Source organism: Neofelis nebulosa, chromosome 2, assembly GCF_028018385.1.
Source record: "Neofelis nebulosa isolate mNeoNeb1 chromosome 2, mNeoNeb1.pri, whole genome shotgun sequence".
Taxonomy (NCBI): Eukaryota; Metazoa; Chordata; class Mammalia; order Carnivora; family Felidae; genus Neofelis; species Neofelis nebulosa.
In genome coordinates, this window is record NC_080783.1 from 145,049,516 (window position 1) to 145,067,217 (window position 17,702).

Sequence of the window (17,702 nt, forward strand, 5' to 3'; positions counted from 1 at the left end):
GGTGAGAACAAAAAACAAAAAAAAAACCAAAAAGCTGATCTGTAAAAATAAAATCTGCTGTGGCTGGGGAATGGTCCTATGGATGGGAGGTTGACGTTGTTCAGAAGCATAGCATTACTGGAATGGCAAACCTGTTCTCTATTTGCCAGTGCTCCAAGATGATAATGGTCTCAAGATTTAGCTATTGGTTTTCCTTCTGCTTAGGTCAAACAAACAAACAAAAATAGGCTCTTTAAACTGAATGGATTGGTGTCTGTTGTGTGTTGTGATTAACCCAAAGAAACTTCTCCTTCTCCAGTTCCTCGTATTGTGGGATAGTTCGGTTTTGGAGAACTGTTGTGAGTATAAAATATTTGTTTGGGGTTTTGCAGCGGTGGTCTAATGGAACAGAACAGATGTTGAGGTTAGTGCTTGTGCACCAATAGTTTTTCCTTTTCAAAAGAACAGTTTGTATTGGCAAATGATGTAGCAGATGAAATAGCCTAACTATATTTGTTATTGCTAAGTCTGGTTTATACTTTTAGATTAGAAAAATTTTAAGTGTCTTTGTCGGTTTCTTTTGGAGGTTAAGAATGTCGATGATTGATTAACTTTGTGGTCTAGCCCTGAGTTGAACGTGTCTGAGGTAAAAGTAACTGGTCAGTGGGTTAATAATGAATACAATTACTATAATGTTGATTTGTTTACTTGGGACAGCCCAGATATTTGTTTGCAGTTTTGATTTAAGGAAAGATTACCTTGTGTTGTAAGTGGTCTGAAAAATGGTCCTGTATGAATTTCTGGTTAATACGGTTCTTTTGTACGAAGAGAGTCTTTCAAAGTCAAATTCTGAACATTTTTCAGAAGAAGAAAATGTAAGAAAGGTGTGTCAGCTGTGTTGACTGAGGTGTAGTACACTTGAGAGATGGAAACCGTATTTGTGGCTATCATAGCTCGTGTTGAAGAAACCAACTGAAACGAGTTGGGGGAGTGAGAATTGTCTTAGAAGTTAGGAGTTTCTTATTGTTTTCAACATGTTTTCTTTCCTGTGATGATTAAGATGTTAGCTTGTTGATCATTTATTTAGCACAAAGATTTTAGCAAAAAACTTCAAATCATTAACTTTCATTATTGATTGCGCATTCAGAGTAATGAACATAAAATGCCCTGAATAAAATGTTGTGTCTAACAGCTGCTCAGTGGTGTGTTTTACCACCTTTTCTCCCAGCCTTCATCAGAAAGCCTAATTTAGTATTGAGCCTTTTACGGTTTTGTGGGTAAAACACTTTAATTACCACTTTGTCAACTAGACTTTTTAATTCTTTGTATTGGTAAGTTGCAAGCTTTGAAACTTCTCAACTGAACAGTGCTCTTCAAATCACAGGATTGTATTTTAGGTTTAGGAAATGATCTGCGTAACACAGAAATCTGCAAGAAAGTGATAATAGGTATTAAATCCAGAGGAGCTTAGAGGTTCAAGACACTCCTCTTCCACCTTTCCAAAGAGCATGGGTTGGCTCTAAATACTAACTACAAACTAATAACATTTAACTTAACCCCCCCCCCCCCTCCGCTCCTTATTTTAAGTTAAGCTAATTCAATGAACGTTTTTTAAACCATCTTTATTGTGGTACTTTTCTTCACGCTTTTAGCTAAGAAAATTTCACTTTTTGAAGTGAGAACTGGATTATAGTTTTCTTTTGAATGATAGGTATGCCTGTGAAGCTTAGAACATGTGTGCATTGCAATACGACGTTTACAAGTGCTGTTAGCCTGTCCAACCACTTACGCGCTTATGCACGAAAGAAGAGTGCTGGACTTTTGACTGGTACAGGTATGTTTGAACAGATAACACAGCAAGTCTGCTTGATTCAGTACACTTTTTTTTCCCACCAGACTGGTGCTAATTCAGATGATATTTATAGCTTTCTTTGGTAAGCACAGTTGAGTCTGAATATACATTAAATTTCAGCAACTTGTAAACTGTTAGATATCATTTTAAGCAAGTTCTTCTTTTTCATTTGGCTTCTATTGACTTGATTTGGGAAAAATAAATAAATAACCCAATAGAAGTGTGGGACTTTTGAGTCTGCCTAATTCCCATTGATTTTTAAATTACACTATTTTTTGATTTTTAAATTTATTTTTGTGAGTAGATTCCAGTAAGGCAACCTCTCTTTAGTAAAAAGGATTGTAGTTCTAGCCTAACGAAATGCTTTATTAGGAAAGAAAATTATTGTGAAATTTCAAATATGTACCTTAAAACTAAGCAAAACTAAGGAGTTTTCATTAGTCTGTAGATGACATCTTTAAAGGGATAAGCCTTAAAAATGGCCCATGTTGACAACTGAATAGATTTTTCTTTTAATACTCCTAAACTATGTTTAGGATTAATAAATACAGCCAACACATAAATCTCAACATGCACATTTCTGTGTTATTTTTGGTTGGTTAGCCCAGCCTTGCAGATACTCTTCATATTGCCAGCCTGTGAAAAATTGTATTAGCTTACTCATATGTAATACTGCTTCTTACCCTACAAAAAGCCTTGCTCTTTTCATTTGTAGCCTTTCAAGCTACCCTGCTTTAGCAAATCCCATTTCTCTCATGTCTTAAAATACACTCTTTTCTAAATATATCTACATAAATCCTTTTGCCTAAAACTCTCCTTCCAGTCTTTTTATTTCTCTTGCTCTTTTAGATCACTGCCTTCTGCTTCCTTCTAGTTGCTGTTTTCCCAACTTTTTTGTTCTTCCTCATGTCTTCCCTTGGCTTACATCCAATATGTTCTTGCTACCAAAGAAACACTTGTATTCATACTAATGTCTTTCTTCTGCTTCTTTGCTTTATCCTTTGACTTGATATACAAATGACCAGGGATGACTGTTGACTGCATTAAAAGAATAGAGTGAGTTTTACTTTACTGGATTAGTAACCTCCTACTGTGAGGTTTTAGGTTTTATAATATTACTCCTACCTTCATCAGGCTTGAAAGGGGATTGCAGACATTAGAGGCAGGGAGGCAGTGAAAATAAAAGACTGTAGAAACAGAACTTCACAGTTATTGCTACCACAGTTACTGACTTTCACTGTATACTTACTATGTGTCAGGCTCTGTGCTGTGCAGCCGAATTGCGTAACATTTAACCTTCACACCGCCATATGAGTTGTAGGTGCAATAATTCTCTCAGTTTTACAGAACACTAGGTCTTAGACAAGTCAAGACTTAAGGTTAAGTTACCCAGATTTATGTAGTTATTAATAGCAGAGTGGAAAAATCAAGGATTTCTTATCCTAGACTTTTGTTTTTAATCACGATGGTCTGCCACATACAGAACAAAAGCAGTTGAAAATCCTAAAAGAGGTTAGGTTTAAAGTGGGGAGCATTCTGGTGAAGACTGAATAAATGAGTCTTACAAAGAGCAAGGACCCAAGAAACAGGCCTGGATTAGATTTTCGAGGACTTTAAAAAATATTTCAGTCTGACAATTCAGACAGATAATTGCAAATATTCAGTGAGGCGCATCTCTCCAGTACAGGTTTTGTAGGCCATTAAAAAATGCTTTTATTCCGCCTGAAAATCTTTTAAAACATAGTATTAATTCTTTATAAATAACTGATTGTAGCCCTCCACTGACCAGGGGTGCATTCTAATGAACACTTTATTTTCTAAACAATTTCATTATTAAAGAAAAAGTTAATATAGGATGAATGGGGATAGATTTCTTTGGTCATCAAGAAAAAAGAGAACATTACTTTTTAAATATCATTAAATACTAACCAAAATGTCAGAAGAGTTAGAAAATAAAAGGTGTGTGTTTGGCAGTCCTAAGGCAAAGAGAAGGGAAATTAAAAGCTGAAGAAAGTCTTAGGATGGTATTTTCCACAGCACATAACCACTTTTAACAAAAATAAAAAACTCATGCACCTTTTCTTAGAAATTCTGAAACATCCCTCCCTCGTTTTTGAAAGCTTCTTGACCAGTAGAGCTAAATAGGAGATGTCTTTGCTGCTTGCTCATGCCAACTACAAAGTTTTTTTTAATAAGCTTTCTTATTTTTTGTTTTCCAAATGAAACATTCTGTATTATATTTATAAAGTCCACATGCCTGTTTTCTTCCTCTGTATCAGTTGCAGTGGTGTAAGTCAGTGGTCCCAACCTGTAGTTTCTGGAGGGTTCCACCAGGTTATTGTAAGAGATTCATCAGTTCATATGAGTAACAAGCATTATTTCTCAAAAATAGGTAGATGTTGTTTTGATGAAAAAAGTACAGAATCATTTGAAAAAATCTTTACCTTAATCTAAGTATATCACAAGACTGAAGCAATGTAAAAGGAAAATAGGTAGGACTAAAGCTTCCATAAGAATGTCTGGGACCATGTTCTTAATTCAAGTAGTCTTCATTCATGTGGATTTTATTTATGTGACCTACTCTTGAAGAAAAAGCTTAGGTATCCCTACAGTATGCTAAAGGCCGGCTTGGTTATGATAAACCCCAAATAAACCCCAAAGCTTCCTTAGAAGACACCGGCTCCTGGCCTCTTCTGTGGGAACTAGTGGTCTTTGGAGGGAGAGAAATATTCTAGCTAGCCTGAATAGACCCAAAAGAATGCTTCTCTACTTCCCCAAATAGCTGTCTTATGAAAGCTGTGGACCCCATCCCAGAAACATGCACTTATTTCATCCACAGATAAAAAGTTTTCTATATATATGTTTCTGTATTTAGGTATATCCCCTAAAGGTTATCATCTGTGGACACTTCCTCTAGCAGAAAGCTGAGAAAGGGGAGATGACAAAATAAAAATGAAGCAGACAGAACTGGGAATCAGGAAATGTAAGAAATCTAAGCCCTAAGAGTTAGAAAATGCTTAATATGCCAGAACCGTGTAACACCAAAACTAATGTATATGGTCACAAACATAAATTAAAATACAACATGCTTCCTAACTTTAGTAAAAGGAAATGATGAATAATAAAGTAGGAAAGCTTGGAATTAAAGACATAGAAGGGTAGCCATACCTGGGACAGAGTTCAGTTGACAAAAAAGAATAAACTTCACAGATTAAAATTTTGCCCAGAACTGACCCAGTTTGTCATCCATTGGGCAGGTTCCAGTAATTGTTTAATAATTTCCATGTGCCTTCCATGGTAGATGCTCATTTATGAAACTTTTTTTTTTTTACCTTTTTTAAAATGAATTTTTGTCTAAAGAGGCTAGTGCCAAAGGGTTTACTTTATATTCTGTATTGTAAATTCAAGGCATACTTATTATTTTTTAAGGCATACCTATTAAGAATTTATTACAGTTAACATAGACTGCAGTATTGGTAGACTTCTTTTTCAAGCTTTATTCTCTTTAGGTTAACTTTTTACGTGGTCATACATACTTTTTCCTGGGTAATTCTTTATATAGTCTAATAATAAGAACATTGCATAATTTTCATTAAAAATCAGAAATTTCGTGTAGTTCGTATTAAATGCTTTTGGACTTCTAATTTTACTATTGACTTTTTTGTGTTTAATATTTAAATTAAGTGATGCCCTTTTTATACTGACAGTATTAAAAACACAGTATCACTAAGTTATTAATAAGAGCAACTGTACTGACTGGGTTAGCCCTTTTGTAGCGGCCGAGTAATAGAAAAGTGCCTCTTTCAGAGGTGTCCTGGATTGGACGATAAGTTACATGGTACCTTGGTTATTAAAATTTCTAAAATATTTAAAATTATTTAAGGCAGAATATATTCTATCAACTTAATCTGCAGTTAGGAACCAAAAAAGAAAAATATTTTGAGGTCAAAGCAAGTGAATTCCAACAGGTGAAGAAAGGGGAAACAATTAAAGTCCGAGTAGGTTGTTGTGAAAGGAAATGTATCAGTTAAGAGGAAAGCATGTTTGCACAATGGTGCACAGTGGTGCAGAGCCATGTTATCTCTTAAAAAGCAGAGAGAATAACAGTGGTGTTCAGCATTTTTATTGGAATTCCATTTTACATCTTGACCCTGTAATACAAATGCACATTAATACACATACTCACTTGGTCACTCATTACTCACCTGAAGTGATTGTGATGTACTCTAATAATTTCTATTTTATTCTTTTTCATTAAAAATAATGCTGGTCATGACCCAGTAAATTGATTTACTACTTACCAAGAAGTTACTACCCACAGATTGGAAACACTCCCCTCAAGTGACTCTTTTGCTTAGGGACTGGTATTGACCAGAATCAACAATAGTAACATGTTAGAAATCATAATACTACTTCTGTGGCAGCATGTAAAATTATTTTACTCATTGTATTCAGGTGTTTATCGGTAGATCATATTTTTTAAATAAAATGCTGACCTGTACTATTTAAAGTAAATTAGAGATTCCTAGTTATTTAAAAAAGTAATGCAGGGGCGCCTGGGTGGCTCAGTCGGTTAAGCGTCCGACTTCGGCTCAGGTCACGATCTTACGGTCCGTGAGTTCAAGCCCCGCATCAGGCTCTGGGCTGATGGCCCAGAGCCTGGAGCCTGCTTCCGATTCTGTGTTTCCCTCTTTCTGCCCCTCCCCCGTTCATGCTGTGTCTGTCTCAAAAATAAATAAAAACGTTAAAAAAAAATTTAAAAAAAATAAAAAATAAAAAGTAATGCAAGAAAAACATTTTTATATGCAAATATATTTGGGGAAGGGGTTTCATTTCATTATCTTCAGAACACTTCCGTGACAGCATTTTAGAAGTAAGGCAGGATTATTACTATTCTACACCAACAGACTCACCACCATCATAATTAATGCATAACTTTTCCAGTGAGAAAAAGAGAACTTAAAAACTTGGCACCGGAGTCTTTCAGTCAATACTACCAGTGCAATATGTCTACATTCTTTTTTTAGTAAAGTCAGTGTTTTATTTTTCATACCACCCACTTTTAAATAGAATAGTAGATTGCATGTTACTTAATAGGATCTTTTGCCTGTTTTCAGCTTTAATGATCTAATTGGCCACAGAGGCCTGCAACAACAAGTGCTAATGAATGTGTAACACAGTGCCAGGTGCTGAGCGGGTGTATAAGCCACCAGAAAAGTAATTCTTACATTGTGGAATGTGCTATAGGAACACTTTTCTCCTGCGGTGGAAAGAAAAAAATAGTATTGTGAAAGCTTCTTAAGATGCATTAAATTACTTGTCTTTTCATGAGTGTCTCTGCAGTGTCTTTTAAAACATTTTTGTAATGTTGCATCTTGAGGAAATTGCAAGCTTTTATAGTGATTCATTCAGCCTGAAAGAGTACAAAGAGAACATTTTTATCTTCTTATTATGATTAAACTTCAAAGGAGCAAACTAGCTTCTAGTTAAAGCAAATACCTTGATAATTACTCCAGAGTAGGCTATCTGGAAGATACCTGGGAAGCATGAAACATGTCCCTGTCATCAAAGAACTTAGGAAAGCATTATTGCAACACATACAAAACTATCAAAGTTAGAGACCTATGCAAGATAGTATACAAGTAAATGGAAATAAAGTATTAAGTGCTGTAGGAGATAAAGGTGTTTATTTTAGTCTAGACCATCTTTTGAGGGGAGCTGGGAATTAAGTTGGGTCCTTTTTTCCTGCTGTCATTATAATGTGTCTCGTTACTAAATAGAGCCTCAAAAGGAAGGAAAAAGGAAAAAATGAGAATAGTTCATGCACATATGTTTCTTGTCATTATGTTTGAAGTGAAAGAAAGTAAAACCTAGTAGTCAAAGAAAATTTTCATTCATTCAACAAAATTTTTAGTTCTTTTATCATACCAGGACCGTGCTAGAGGCTGTAAAGACTGCGCTTCAGCTCCATAAACATACTTAGGATCCTGTGGGATAGGTACAAAGATACTGTTATGGTGGAAAAACTTTATAAGGTTTCAGCTAGACCCTGAACTTGAAGGATGGGTAGTTTTAGGAAGAAGAGACAAAGTGGAACGTTCTCAGTAGAGAAAAGAATGTAGTTTAGGCACGAAGGGATGAAATTTCGAGTTCAAGAGGTACTGAAAGATTCAGTTGCGGGTGTTTGGGAAGATGGTAATGTCAGAAAGGTAAGGTTGATACTTTTGGATGCTTGCTAAAAAATTTAGGAAATCATTGAAGAATTTTTTTAAATAAGGGAATAATGTGGTCAGACAGATGGGTTTCTGTGTTTTCTTGGTTATAACTTATCTCTGTAGTACCATCCTTCATTAAAAGTCTATATCTGTACATATTTATGTGCACAGTAATGTATCATTATTTGGGATTAGCACAGTAATAAATTGTTCAAGTTGAGTAAATTTTCCAGGTAATTGAAGACTAGTATCAAACTTGATTTTACCCTAACCATTTTGATGGTTATGTTTCTAAAATGTTGTTCTTATTTCTGCCTTGTGAAACTGTAGACTGAGTATAATTTAACCATTTGAGTACATAAGTGTCATCCTTATGGATACTAAGTGTTTTATTATGCCAGCAAGAAATGGACTATTTGCCCACAATACGAAAAATTGATTGGCCATTTGCCCACAATACGAAAAATTGATTGATTCAGTAATTCAACAAGCAGTTCTTTTAGCTCATGCTCTGGTTTATGCATTGTGATAAGTACTGCAGAGATAAATTGCATCTTAGAGTAGAACCACATAATATATAACTTTAATACAAGGCAAATCGTAAGTGCCATTGGTACTTTTGGCTAGACCAAGACTCAGCAAGGTTTTAGGAAGTCACATTTGATTTGGACCCTGAGGATAGCTAATTGAAATGGAAATGGGGTTAGGGGTAGGGAAGGAGCATACCTATAGGAGGGAGCAGCTTGGGACAGTGTGGAAGTTTATTGCAAATACTTAGGAAGTAGGAGATAACAGGAGTAGAGGTGAACAGGTAAAGGACATGGAATGCCAATCTTATGGTGATGGAATTAGCTTTGTAGTGAGGAACAAGGGAGGATTTTTTTGTTTTTGTTTTTGTTCTTGTTCTTTTTTTTTTTTTTTTTTTTTAAAGAATTTGAGAAACGTTAAAGGATTTGGTGGGGAGGTGGAGAAATTATAAGTGAGGTCATTTTAGGAGTCTTGAACCAGGACAATGACAATAGGAATGTAAAGGAAAGATAATAGATGCACAGATAATACTATGGAAGTAAAGTAAGCAGAACTTGGCAGATTAATTAGAAGTAGAAGAAGAGGACAGAGACAGAAATGGCTTAGGTTTTAAATCTTGTTACTAGGAGGATGGTTGTACTAAAACAGTTAATGAATCTGCTGCGGTGGGGTTTCCTAAAAGGTTAGGCTTCATTACTTATCCAGCAACACCTAATCATCCAGCTATCCACTGTAATAAAGCAAATAACCACACGTACTGAATCGGTTAAGTTTGTGGTTAGGAAAATGGAACCCCGAAAAATGTTGTACCCTTGTGGCACAAAATGTTTACATTTTATGATGCCCTCTTTTGATGTCATTAGTTATAAATTTTAGGGATTCTCTTTGATTGATACTCTTTTTTGACCAGCCACTTGTTTTTCATAAAAATCCTAACGAGTCCCCTACCATTCCTATTGGTGCTGTTACTAATTTTCTGAGTTTTGCTTTTTTATCTTGTTTGGATCTTTTTAACAATTGAACTAACCTGGACTGTTATGTTTTGGGATTTTTTAACATGTCTAATATCTTTATATCCTTTGTTATAATCTTTTGTGTTCGTTATGATTTCCATTCTAACATGAATTTTTTAATGCTGTTTATAATCTGGGTTAAGATATAGTTAGACCTTAGAGTAACAGGGCATGTTCTAGGCAGAGCTGAATGTAGGCAATCAGCATTAAGTAGCTTTATAGAAATAGTAAAACAATACACAGACTCTCTCTTTTGGAGGTTAAGGTGAGAGGATGACTTGTGGAGACTCTGCTGGTCCCTCATGTGTCTAAGAACTGGAAAAATAGGGCTCACTATTTCTTTGTTGTGTCTGGGATGTAAGGGATAAGGTTAATTCTTGCTCTGCAGTGTTTAGAGCGTCTGTTTAATTGTGGCCTTAGCTGGAAGTTAACTCAAAGTAGAGGATACCTGGTCAGCACCATGTTTGATTTTAGTTTGGATTTTGGCTGGAATGTGTAAACATGTAAAAATTATAAGAAAACTGAATCAGAGATCTGTTGGGGTTTGTGTGTTTGTGACCTTTAGATTTACCATTATAATTATTGTGCACCCTATGTAAGTTGAACATGATTATGTTGAAAATAATTTAACTGCAATATTAAAGTAAGGTAGATTCCTTACCTAATTTACTTTATAGTCAGAAACAGTTAATTACTCCTACTAAATATGAAATGATATTTTGGAAATACTGAGACTTTCAGATGTCAGGGAGTGTGATTATATTCAAATAATTCTAAACAAAAGTGATTTATAGCAGATTAGTTATGTATTTTAATGTCTATTCCAATTTCAGGTGTGTCTTAGTCTTAGGAAAGTGGTCAGTATTGGTAAGTGCCTATTTTGCTTTAGTAAAACAGCATGCAAGTTCAACCCACGTTAAGGAGGAATTTTAAATGTTTTTTTCTTTACCTGTTGCCACAGAGAAATAATAAATTTGCTATCTTTAACTCCTAACTGACTAGTAAGCTACTCGTAGCCAGAGTATTGTTAGTGTATAACTTTTGACAAGCTAGAAAAACTTGTATGCCTCCACTTTCTCTATTTATAGAAATCTGTGATAAAGTATCATACTTAGGTATAGCTTTTCCCTTTATGTTTTAGGGACATAGTACTCAAAATATTCTTTTACTAATATCCCCTCTACTTTGAAATAGCAGAGACTTCTACAAGTTGAATATACTTTTTTTCTTCCAAGTAGACCCAAGTTTAAATAAAGGCTATCTTCATTTGCTTGAACTCATTCTCTGGGCCAAACATAGATGCCTGGCTATTGCTGCCCTTAATATAACTCTTAATTTGTAGGGCAAACTCAAGGTACCTGCCTTTTCTAGACTAATACTTTAAGCAATAAACCTCATACTTAAAGCAAAGGAAATCTGCTTTTCAAGTATTTTTGCATTTCATCCTCTTCTAGGCAAAATGTTAAATCATGCAGGATCTGATTAACTTTGCTATGATTGTTCTGTGTTCTATGTTAGTTACTGTTTTTAGTCATTGAGAATGGAAACTCTAAAAATTGGTGAAAGTAACTTAAAGTACTGAAAAAATATCCAATTTTGGAGGGAAAATGTCAGGAGAAAATAATGGTGAAAATACACTTCAGAGGTTGCTAATTGTATATCTTATCTATATGCTTAATTCTGATTAGAAGGGGAACATTGCTTTTCATAAAAATAAACCACTTAAACTGCTTTATATGTATCTTGGGAATAATGATTGGTTTGATGATGGCAGTATACCTAAAAACAAAAAAATTGGTATTGGGAGTAGGGAAGTCCTTTTCCATTTTAATGGGTTGTAGAGAGTAAGATTTAACAATTCTTCTCTTAATAGCTATTTTTTTTTTTTTTTTTTTTTTTTTTTTTTTATGAGCCAAGAGATTAAGAAGTGGAGCTGAGGGCTGCCTTTCTCATTTAGAGTGGTAGATACTCAGGACCCAGAATTAGTTACACAATTTGTAGGGTCCCGTGCAAAATGCAGATGTAGCGCCTTGTGTTAAAAAATTAAGAATTTTAAGGGGCGCCTGGGTGGCTCAGTCGGTTGGGCAGCCGACTTCGGCCCAGGTCATGATCTCGCGGTCCGTGAGTTCGAGCCCCGCGTCGGGCTTTGTGCTGACAGCTCAGAGCCTGGAGCCTGTTTCGGATTCTGTGTCTCCCTCTCTCTGACCCTCCCCCATTCATGCTTTGTCTCTCTCTGTCTCAAAAATAAATAAAAACGCTAAAAAAAAAAATTAAGAATTTTAAGACTGTGTACGACAAGAGCGTTAAACTGAGTGTGGGTTGCTTTGTGTCTGCTCAAGTCATATACCCATGAAGGCTGTTTTGTAGGTACTTTATGCAAAGATAAGAGTGTACACTGAAGAAAGAAGAATTTGGCTCTCTCTATCCCCCATCCCTACTTTATCCAAGGTAACAGGTTTCTTCCCCGATTCTTCCCCCCAAAAATGCCATGTTCCTTTTTCAGTTGGGACTGAGGGAAAGAAGATGTTCTTTGCACAGTCTGTTATGTGCTTGGGACTTACGAACTGTGAAAGATTAATGACGGCAACTAACATTGAGTTTATCAGCTCATACTTGTGTATCCCTTGGGACAGGCATATGCATTCTCCTCCCACCTCTCCACTGCCATTACCTATCTCCTCCACTACCAGTGTGTTAATGGTGGTAGAATGATGATTTAACCTATTTATGTCTTTTTTTATCCCTCCTGTCTTCCTGAATGAGCTCATAGCTGCTATTGCCTACCCATCTTATACAGACCAACTAGATGGAGAAGAAATTTTTCTTCCCTCTACTAGGGCTATACCATACCTCTTATTTTGGATAGGTATAGCCTGGCCATTACATTAAGTTTCACTTTACCCCAGAGATACCAACAACCAGTTAGGAGCAAAACTGATGAAATGGGACTTTTAAATAAACGGGCAGGGGAGGATGATTGCAAATGAAAATATTTTGGAGGTGAATGTTAATTTAGCTTAGTTATAATGTGCTCCTTTACCACACTGAACTTTGGATGTTTCTAAGAAATAAATCCTCATTTTTTGAGATCATTTGTGTAGTGAACTAAAAAGAACATGAAATTCATTGAAACAATTGTATTTAATGGGCAGTAAGGTGGAAAGGGCAAAAGTACTTACTTAATAATGTTAGAGCCTAAAGTAAATTCTTTTTCTTCTGGGTATAAAACTAAATAATGCTCAAAAAAAACAAACTTGAATTTGTATCTCTTGTGTTATTTATTAATTTGTTTCTCACTGATCTGGTTTAGTGCTTTAGACACACTGTTGTTGTTGTTGTTGTTGTTGCTGCTGTTGTTGCTATTGTTGCTGTTGTTGTTATATTTTGTAGCATAGCAGTTTGGTGTTCTTTTTGAGGGTTCATAAGTCTATTGTATTTCTCTTTCATTCCTATTTGATCAAACAGCTGTTCTGTTATATACTGAAAGGTATATTCTAAAACTTTGTATATGGCCTTACAGTATAATTCACTCTCTTTACAAGTAAGTTAAATACTCCCAGTAGCAAATTAGATCCTTTATAAATCAGATAACTGCAAAGGTGTTTTTAACAGTTTTCTGGTTAAAATCAATCACTTAAACATTCTTTACCACCCTGAATAGGAACCTTAGGAAGGTTTGAATGACTGAATTTGTTCCTTTCTGAAGATGCAGTTATACTCAAGAGAAGAAAATTAAGAATTTCTAAAACCAATGTAGTATTTTGTGTAAATACATTTCAAGTACAGAAACAATGTTAGATTTAAAATACTTTGGAAGAGATAAAAGTGTTTGTGTTTTTATTTTTTGACACTAACAAATAAGTGCACACATAAAATCCTATTACAGGGGCGCCTGGGTGGCTCAGTCGGTTGAGCGTCTGACTTTGGCTCAGGTTATAATCTCATGGTTTGTGGGTTCGAGCCCCATGTCGGGCTCTGTGCAGACAGTTCAGAGCCTGGAGCCTGCTTCAGATTCTGTGTCTCCCCTCTCTCTGCCCCTCCCATGCTCATACTCTGTCTCTCTCTGTCTCTCAATAATAAATAAACATTAAAAAAATTTTAAATCCTATTACAAAGAAAAACTTTGTGTAAACTTATGTATTTGGCAGATTATTAATGTAAATAACTTTGTTAAACTTTTGACTATTTATCACAAATATTGATAAGCCCCATTATACTAAAACTGAATGTGTTAGTGTTGTGTTCTAATGTTCTAGTGACTCCTGGTACAGTCCAGAATAAAACTGCTTTTCCCTCTAGATATAATAAAAACTGTTGAATGAGAACATTTGTGTAATAGTTATGTTTGTACATCATCTGTTTCATTTAGTGGAACATTTTGTGTAAATCATCTTTTTCATGTAGAGAATACCATATGGGTGTCCCTTTTGTGTGCATATTAATATGTTAAATACTCATTTTTTTTTTTTTTTGCAGATTTTTCTAAAATGTTTGGGCTGTAATGCAGGTGTGAAGTTTGGATGTTGGTATTAGAAAAAACTATTCCTGTAAAATGTATTCATGTTTTATCATCTAAGATAAATAAGTGACATTTCAAGGGATAAGAAATTTAAAAGTGATCATGGAGGGGCACCTGGGTGGCTCATTCGGTTAAGCGTCTGATTTTGGCTCAGGTCATGATCTCATGGTTTGTGAGTTCGAGCCTTGCGTCCAGCTCTGTGCTGACAACTCAGAGCCTGCTTTGGATTCTGTGTCTCCCTCTCTCTCTGCCCCTCTCCCACTCGTGCTGTCTCCCTCTCAAATATAAATTTTTTTAAAAACAAGAATTATGTAAAAGTGATCATGGAGATATTAAGACACCAAGGTATTTAGGTATAATTACCAAAGGCCCTAGGTTTTTTAATATACTTACTTTATGGACAAGTTTTCCAAGGGATGCTCAGTGCATGTGTTCTCTGAGCTTACTTGGAACACTGGGTAATGGAGATTCTGTCATATGCTGAGAGAGTTGTCCTTTCTGAAGTCATAATTCCTTTAAGTATTAATTACTATAAAAACTATGGCATTTTCATTTAAAATTTAGATCTGATCATTCATAAAATAGCCTGAACCTCAGTTTCTAGAGTCCGTATAACATCAAAAGTCAGAAAAATTCTTTTTCCTGTATTAAAGTCAAAATTCTTTCTACACCTCAAAGCAAACATGTCCAGTTCCATTTTTAAAGAACCACAGCATCTAAATATATAATAAAACATTGTATTGCATACTTGCCTATCACCCTCTGCCCTTATCCCTCAATTTGCTTTACACCCTTAACGTTAGCATTCTGTGAACAAATTTTTAAAGGATTGTTATAATGCATTCTGTTTGTATCCTACAGTAATTTATTTACATTTTAAAAGGAATTTGAATACAGTGTGGCAATTTTGACAACCAGCAAGCTCATCAAAGTAAGATTCTACCTATAATCTCATGATAAACCAAATGCTTACTCTGTTGCACATAACAAAGACAGGGATTGTGTGTGGTTTACCTTATAGATAGGGAAAGAAAAGCTGACATCTAGTAACACTTAGCCCTTTGAGTTCCCTAAACTCTTTACTTCTGTCTAGTGTATGAATTGCTTTAAAGTCCATTTAAATTCAGATTGTTCACCAATGCAACTAGGGGGAAAAGGTGCTACTTGCAAAGCACTTGATACCTCACTCTTTCTGCTGGTTGTGAAGAACTTAGTTTCAACATATAAGCTAGACTGATCAATGAAGAATATGACTGCTAGCAACATATTCATTTAAACAAATGATGCCGAGGTGTGCTACAGGATGCTATCTGTATGGCATAGTAGAACAAATTTCCATTCATATGCTGTCTAAATGTCAAAGGTTCAATTATTGGGTTTTCCTTTGAGTATTTGTTGAGTTTCTACTATGTGCCAGGCTCTTGACTGAGAAAACTAATGAGATTTTTCTATTCCAGATTTTGGTTGTTTAGCTTTGAATTAGCCATTCTTTAATACTTAACTTGATTTCCTACAGTTCTTTACTTACTAGATTCTTCTTCTGAGCATAAGCAAAGGAAGACTCTGGGCCCAAGCAGGATTTTACTTTTTAAAAGGCAGGTGACAAGAAGCAGAAACCAGTGGCTTGAATGAGATTTGTCTAGGCTTCTCATGGATTTTAATTTTCTATATGACGTTTCTGTTAGCATTGCTACTTGACTGTAAGGAACTGTGTTTACTGGTTTTGTAATAGTAGCATCTGTTCTTTTGGAATCTGGACTTTGAACAGCTCATTTCACAGAGTCATTGGATAGCCAGTTCCTATTCTTTCTTACCTAGAATTTTTCCAGGGGATTTCACATGGCAGGTTGACAGAAGAAAAGCCATTTGTGTAACTCTTCTGTTACATTTGTTTCCCTTCCCCTTGGATCCCTAGAGATAACTCTTACCTTCTCTTCCTGCTAATTGACCAGCAGCACCCTGGAATACTGTCATCCCTTTGTCCAAAGGAATGGTGTAGTTGTATTCAAAGACCAATAAAATGTTACGTTCTGTCTATTCCCCCTATAAAAAATACCTTTTTTTCCCTTATTAAGTTAGATTTTATAGAATAAGTGATTGAAGGAGAAGTCAAGTAATTGAAAAAATTTTTAAGACAGCACTACAATTTTGATTGACTTTAATATAAAAATCTTTTTTCCCATTTTAGTCACGTTTTAAAAATATAGATAGGAGATAATGTAAATTGAAAAAAATGTGAAGAATAGTTAGCATTACATTTCTGGTCCATTTGTAAACTTTTGTGAGATAATCTGGATTTATATTTCTTAGTAAAATTAAACATGTATTATTGTACATACAATACAGGTTGAGTTAAAATTTGAGAGTTGAGCTTTTTTTGCCCTTTCATGTATAGGGCCAGCATATAATTTTAAGAGCTATTTGCTATTAATAGAATTCAAAGTGTATTTGCCCTAAAATTGATTTCTCATTGAGCTTTTTATTTGTTGGTGATGATCTTTTACTAGGTTTTCAAAGCATGTGAGACCTACTTAATGGAATAGTAATCAAATGGAAATTTAATATCATGATCTTAAGTAAAAGATTATAATTTTCCTGAAAATAAGGAAGATTAATGAGATATTAAAATAATGGACTTATGGCCATAAGAGGAAAGATTACTATTGTAATAATTGACCAATTCAGTAATTTTAAGTTTAGTTACATTTTTCTCAGTTCTAGTTTGGTATGATAAAGCATTATTTGAAAAAGTAGTACAAGAAGAATGTATGTAGGTACTATCACTGTAATTAAAGACCCCACTGCAAGTTAGTGCATGCTTCAGGGTACACAAAAGAATGTAGACTTTTTCTAACTTGATTTAGATGGTCTTGACCTCTCTAGAAGTATGTATTTATGTTTTGGAATATATAAGAAACGTTAAGTCTTTCTCTTCCCTTTTTTAGCCTTAGATTGTAAGCAAAAGAAATCAAGGTCAAGATCTGGAAGTAAGAAGAAAATGCTAACGTTACCTCATGGTGCTGACGAGGTTTACATTCTCCGATGCAGGTATATGCCTATTTTGCCAAGTCTGCTCGGTTTCTTCAGACTTGCTTTGAGACATATTAGCTGACTTATTTGGGATTTTTAATTTGTGGCAGAAGGTGCATTCTCAACAATCAAGTTCTAAATGAACTTTTGGAGACAGGCTTAAATACACTGTATTTCTCATAATACACTATATTTCAACAACTGATGAATAAATTTTTTATATTTATCTCAGAGTCTCAGTGATACTGTTGATTTATGAAAGTAGCTTTTTTTTTGGTGTGGTATTTATTTGCTTTGTTGGGTTTAATTTGATTTGGTTTGATTTTTTTTTTCCTTAATTGTCTTGAGTTTCTGCTTCTTGGGAATGCGTTTTCTCTCCACTCACACTTCTAACTAAGTATAGCTATACAAACTCATTCCCACCTCCTTCTATACTCATCCTCATGCAGTTTAAGGAGTTCTGAATTGGGGAAAGGTCTTTTGAAAACAGTGGTACATTTTGGAATTATAGTTGTTTTAAATGTATTGAGATGTATAGGCATTAAGACCTTTTAGTTAATTTAATT

The 17,702-nt window shown here is 34.9% G+C and overlaps 1 protein-coding gene across 27 annotated transcripts in view; it reads left to right on the forward strand.

The window, feature by feature from the left end:
• ZNF644 (zinc finger protein 644) overlaps positions 1-17,702 on the forward strand; it is a 104,396-nt gene that overhangs the window by 84,733 nt on the left and 1,961 nt on the right. For 19 of the 27 annotated variants that reach the window (XM_058716617.1, XM_058716626.1, XM_058716614.1 and 16 more), the window contains 2 exons: positions 1,691-1,813; positions 17,052-17,154. In XM_058716617.1, coding sequence (XP_058572600.1) covers positions 1,691-1,813; positions 17,052-17,154 — 226 coding nt within the window. Of the gene's footprint in view, positions 1-1,690; positions 1,814-14,967; positions 15,038-17,051; positions 17,155-17,702 lie in introns of those variants that run through there. The other 8 variants (XM_058716630.1, XM_058716634.1, XM_058716633.1 and 5 more) reach the window with 2 other exon arrangements.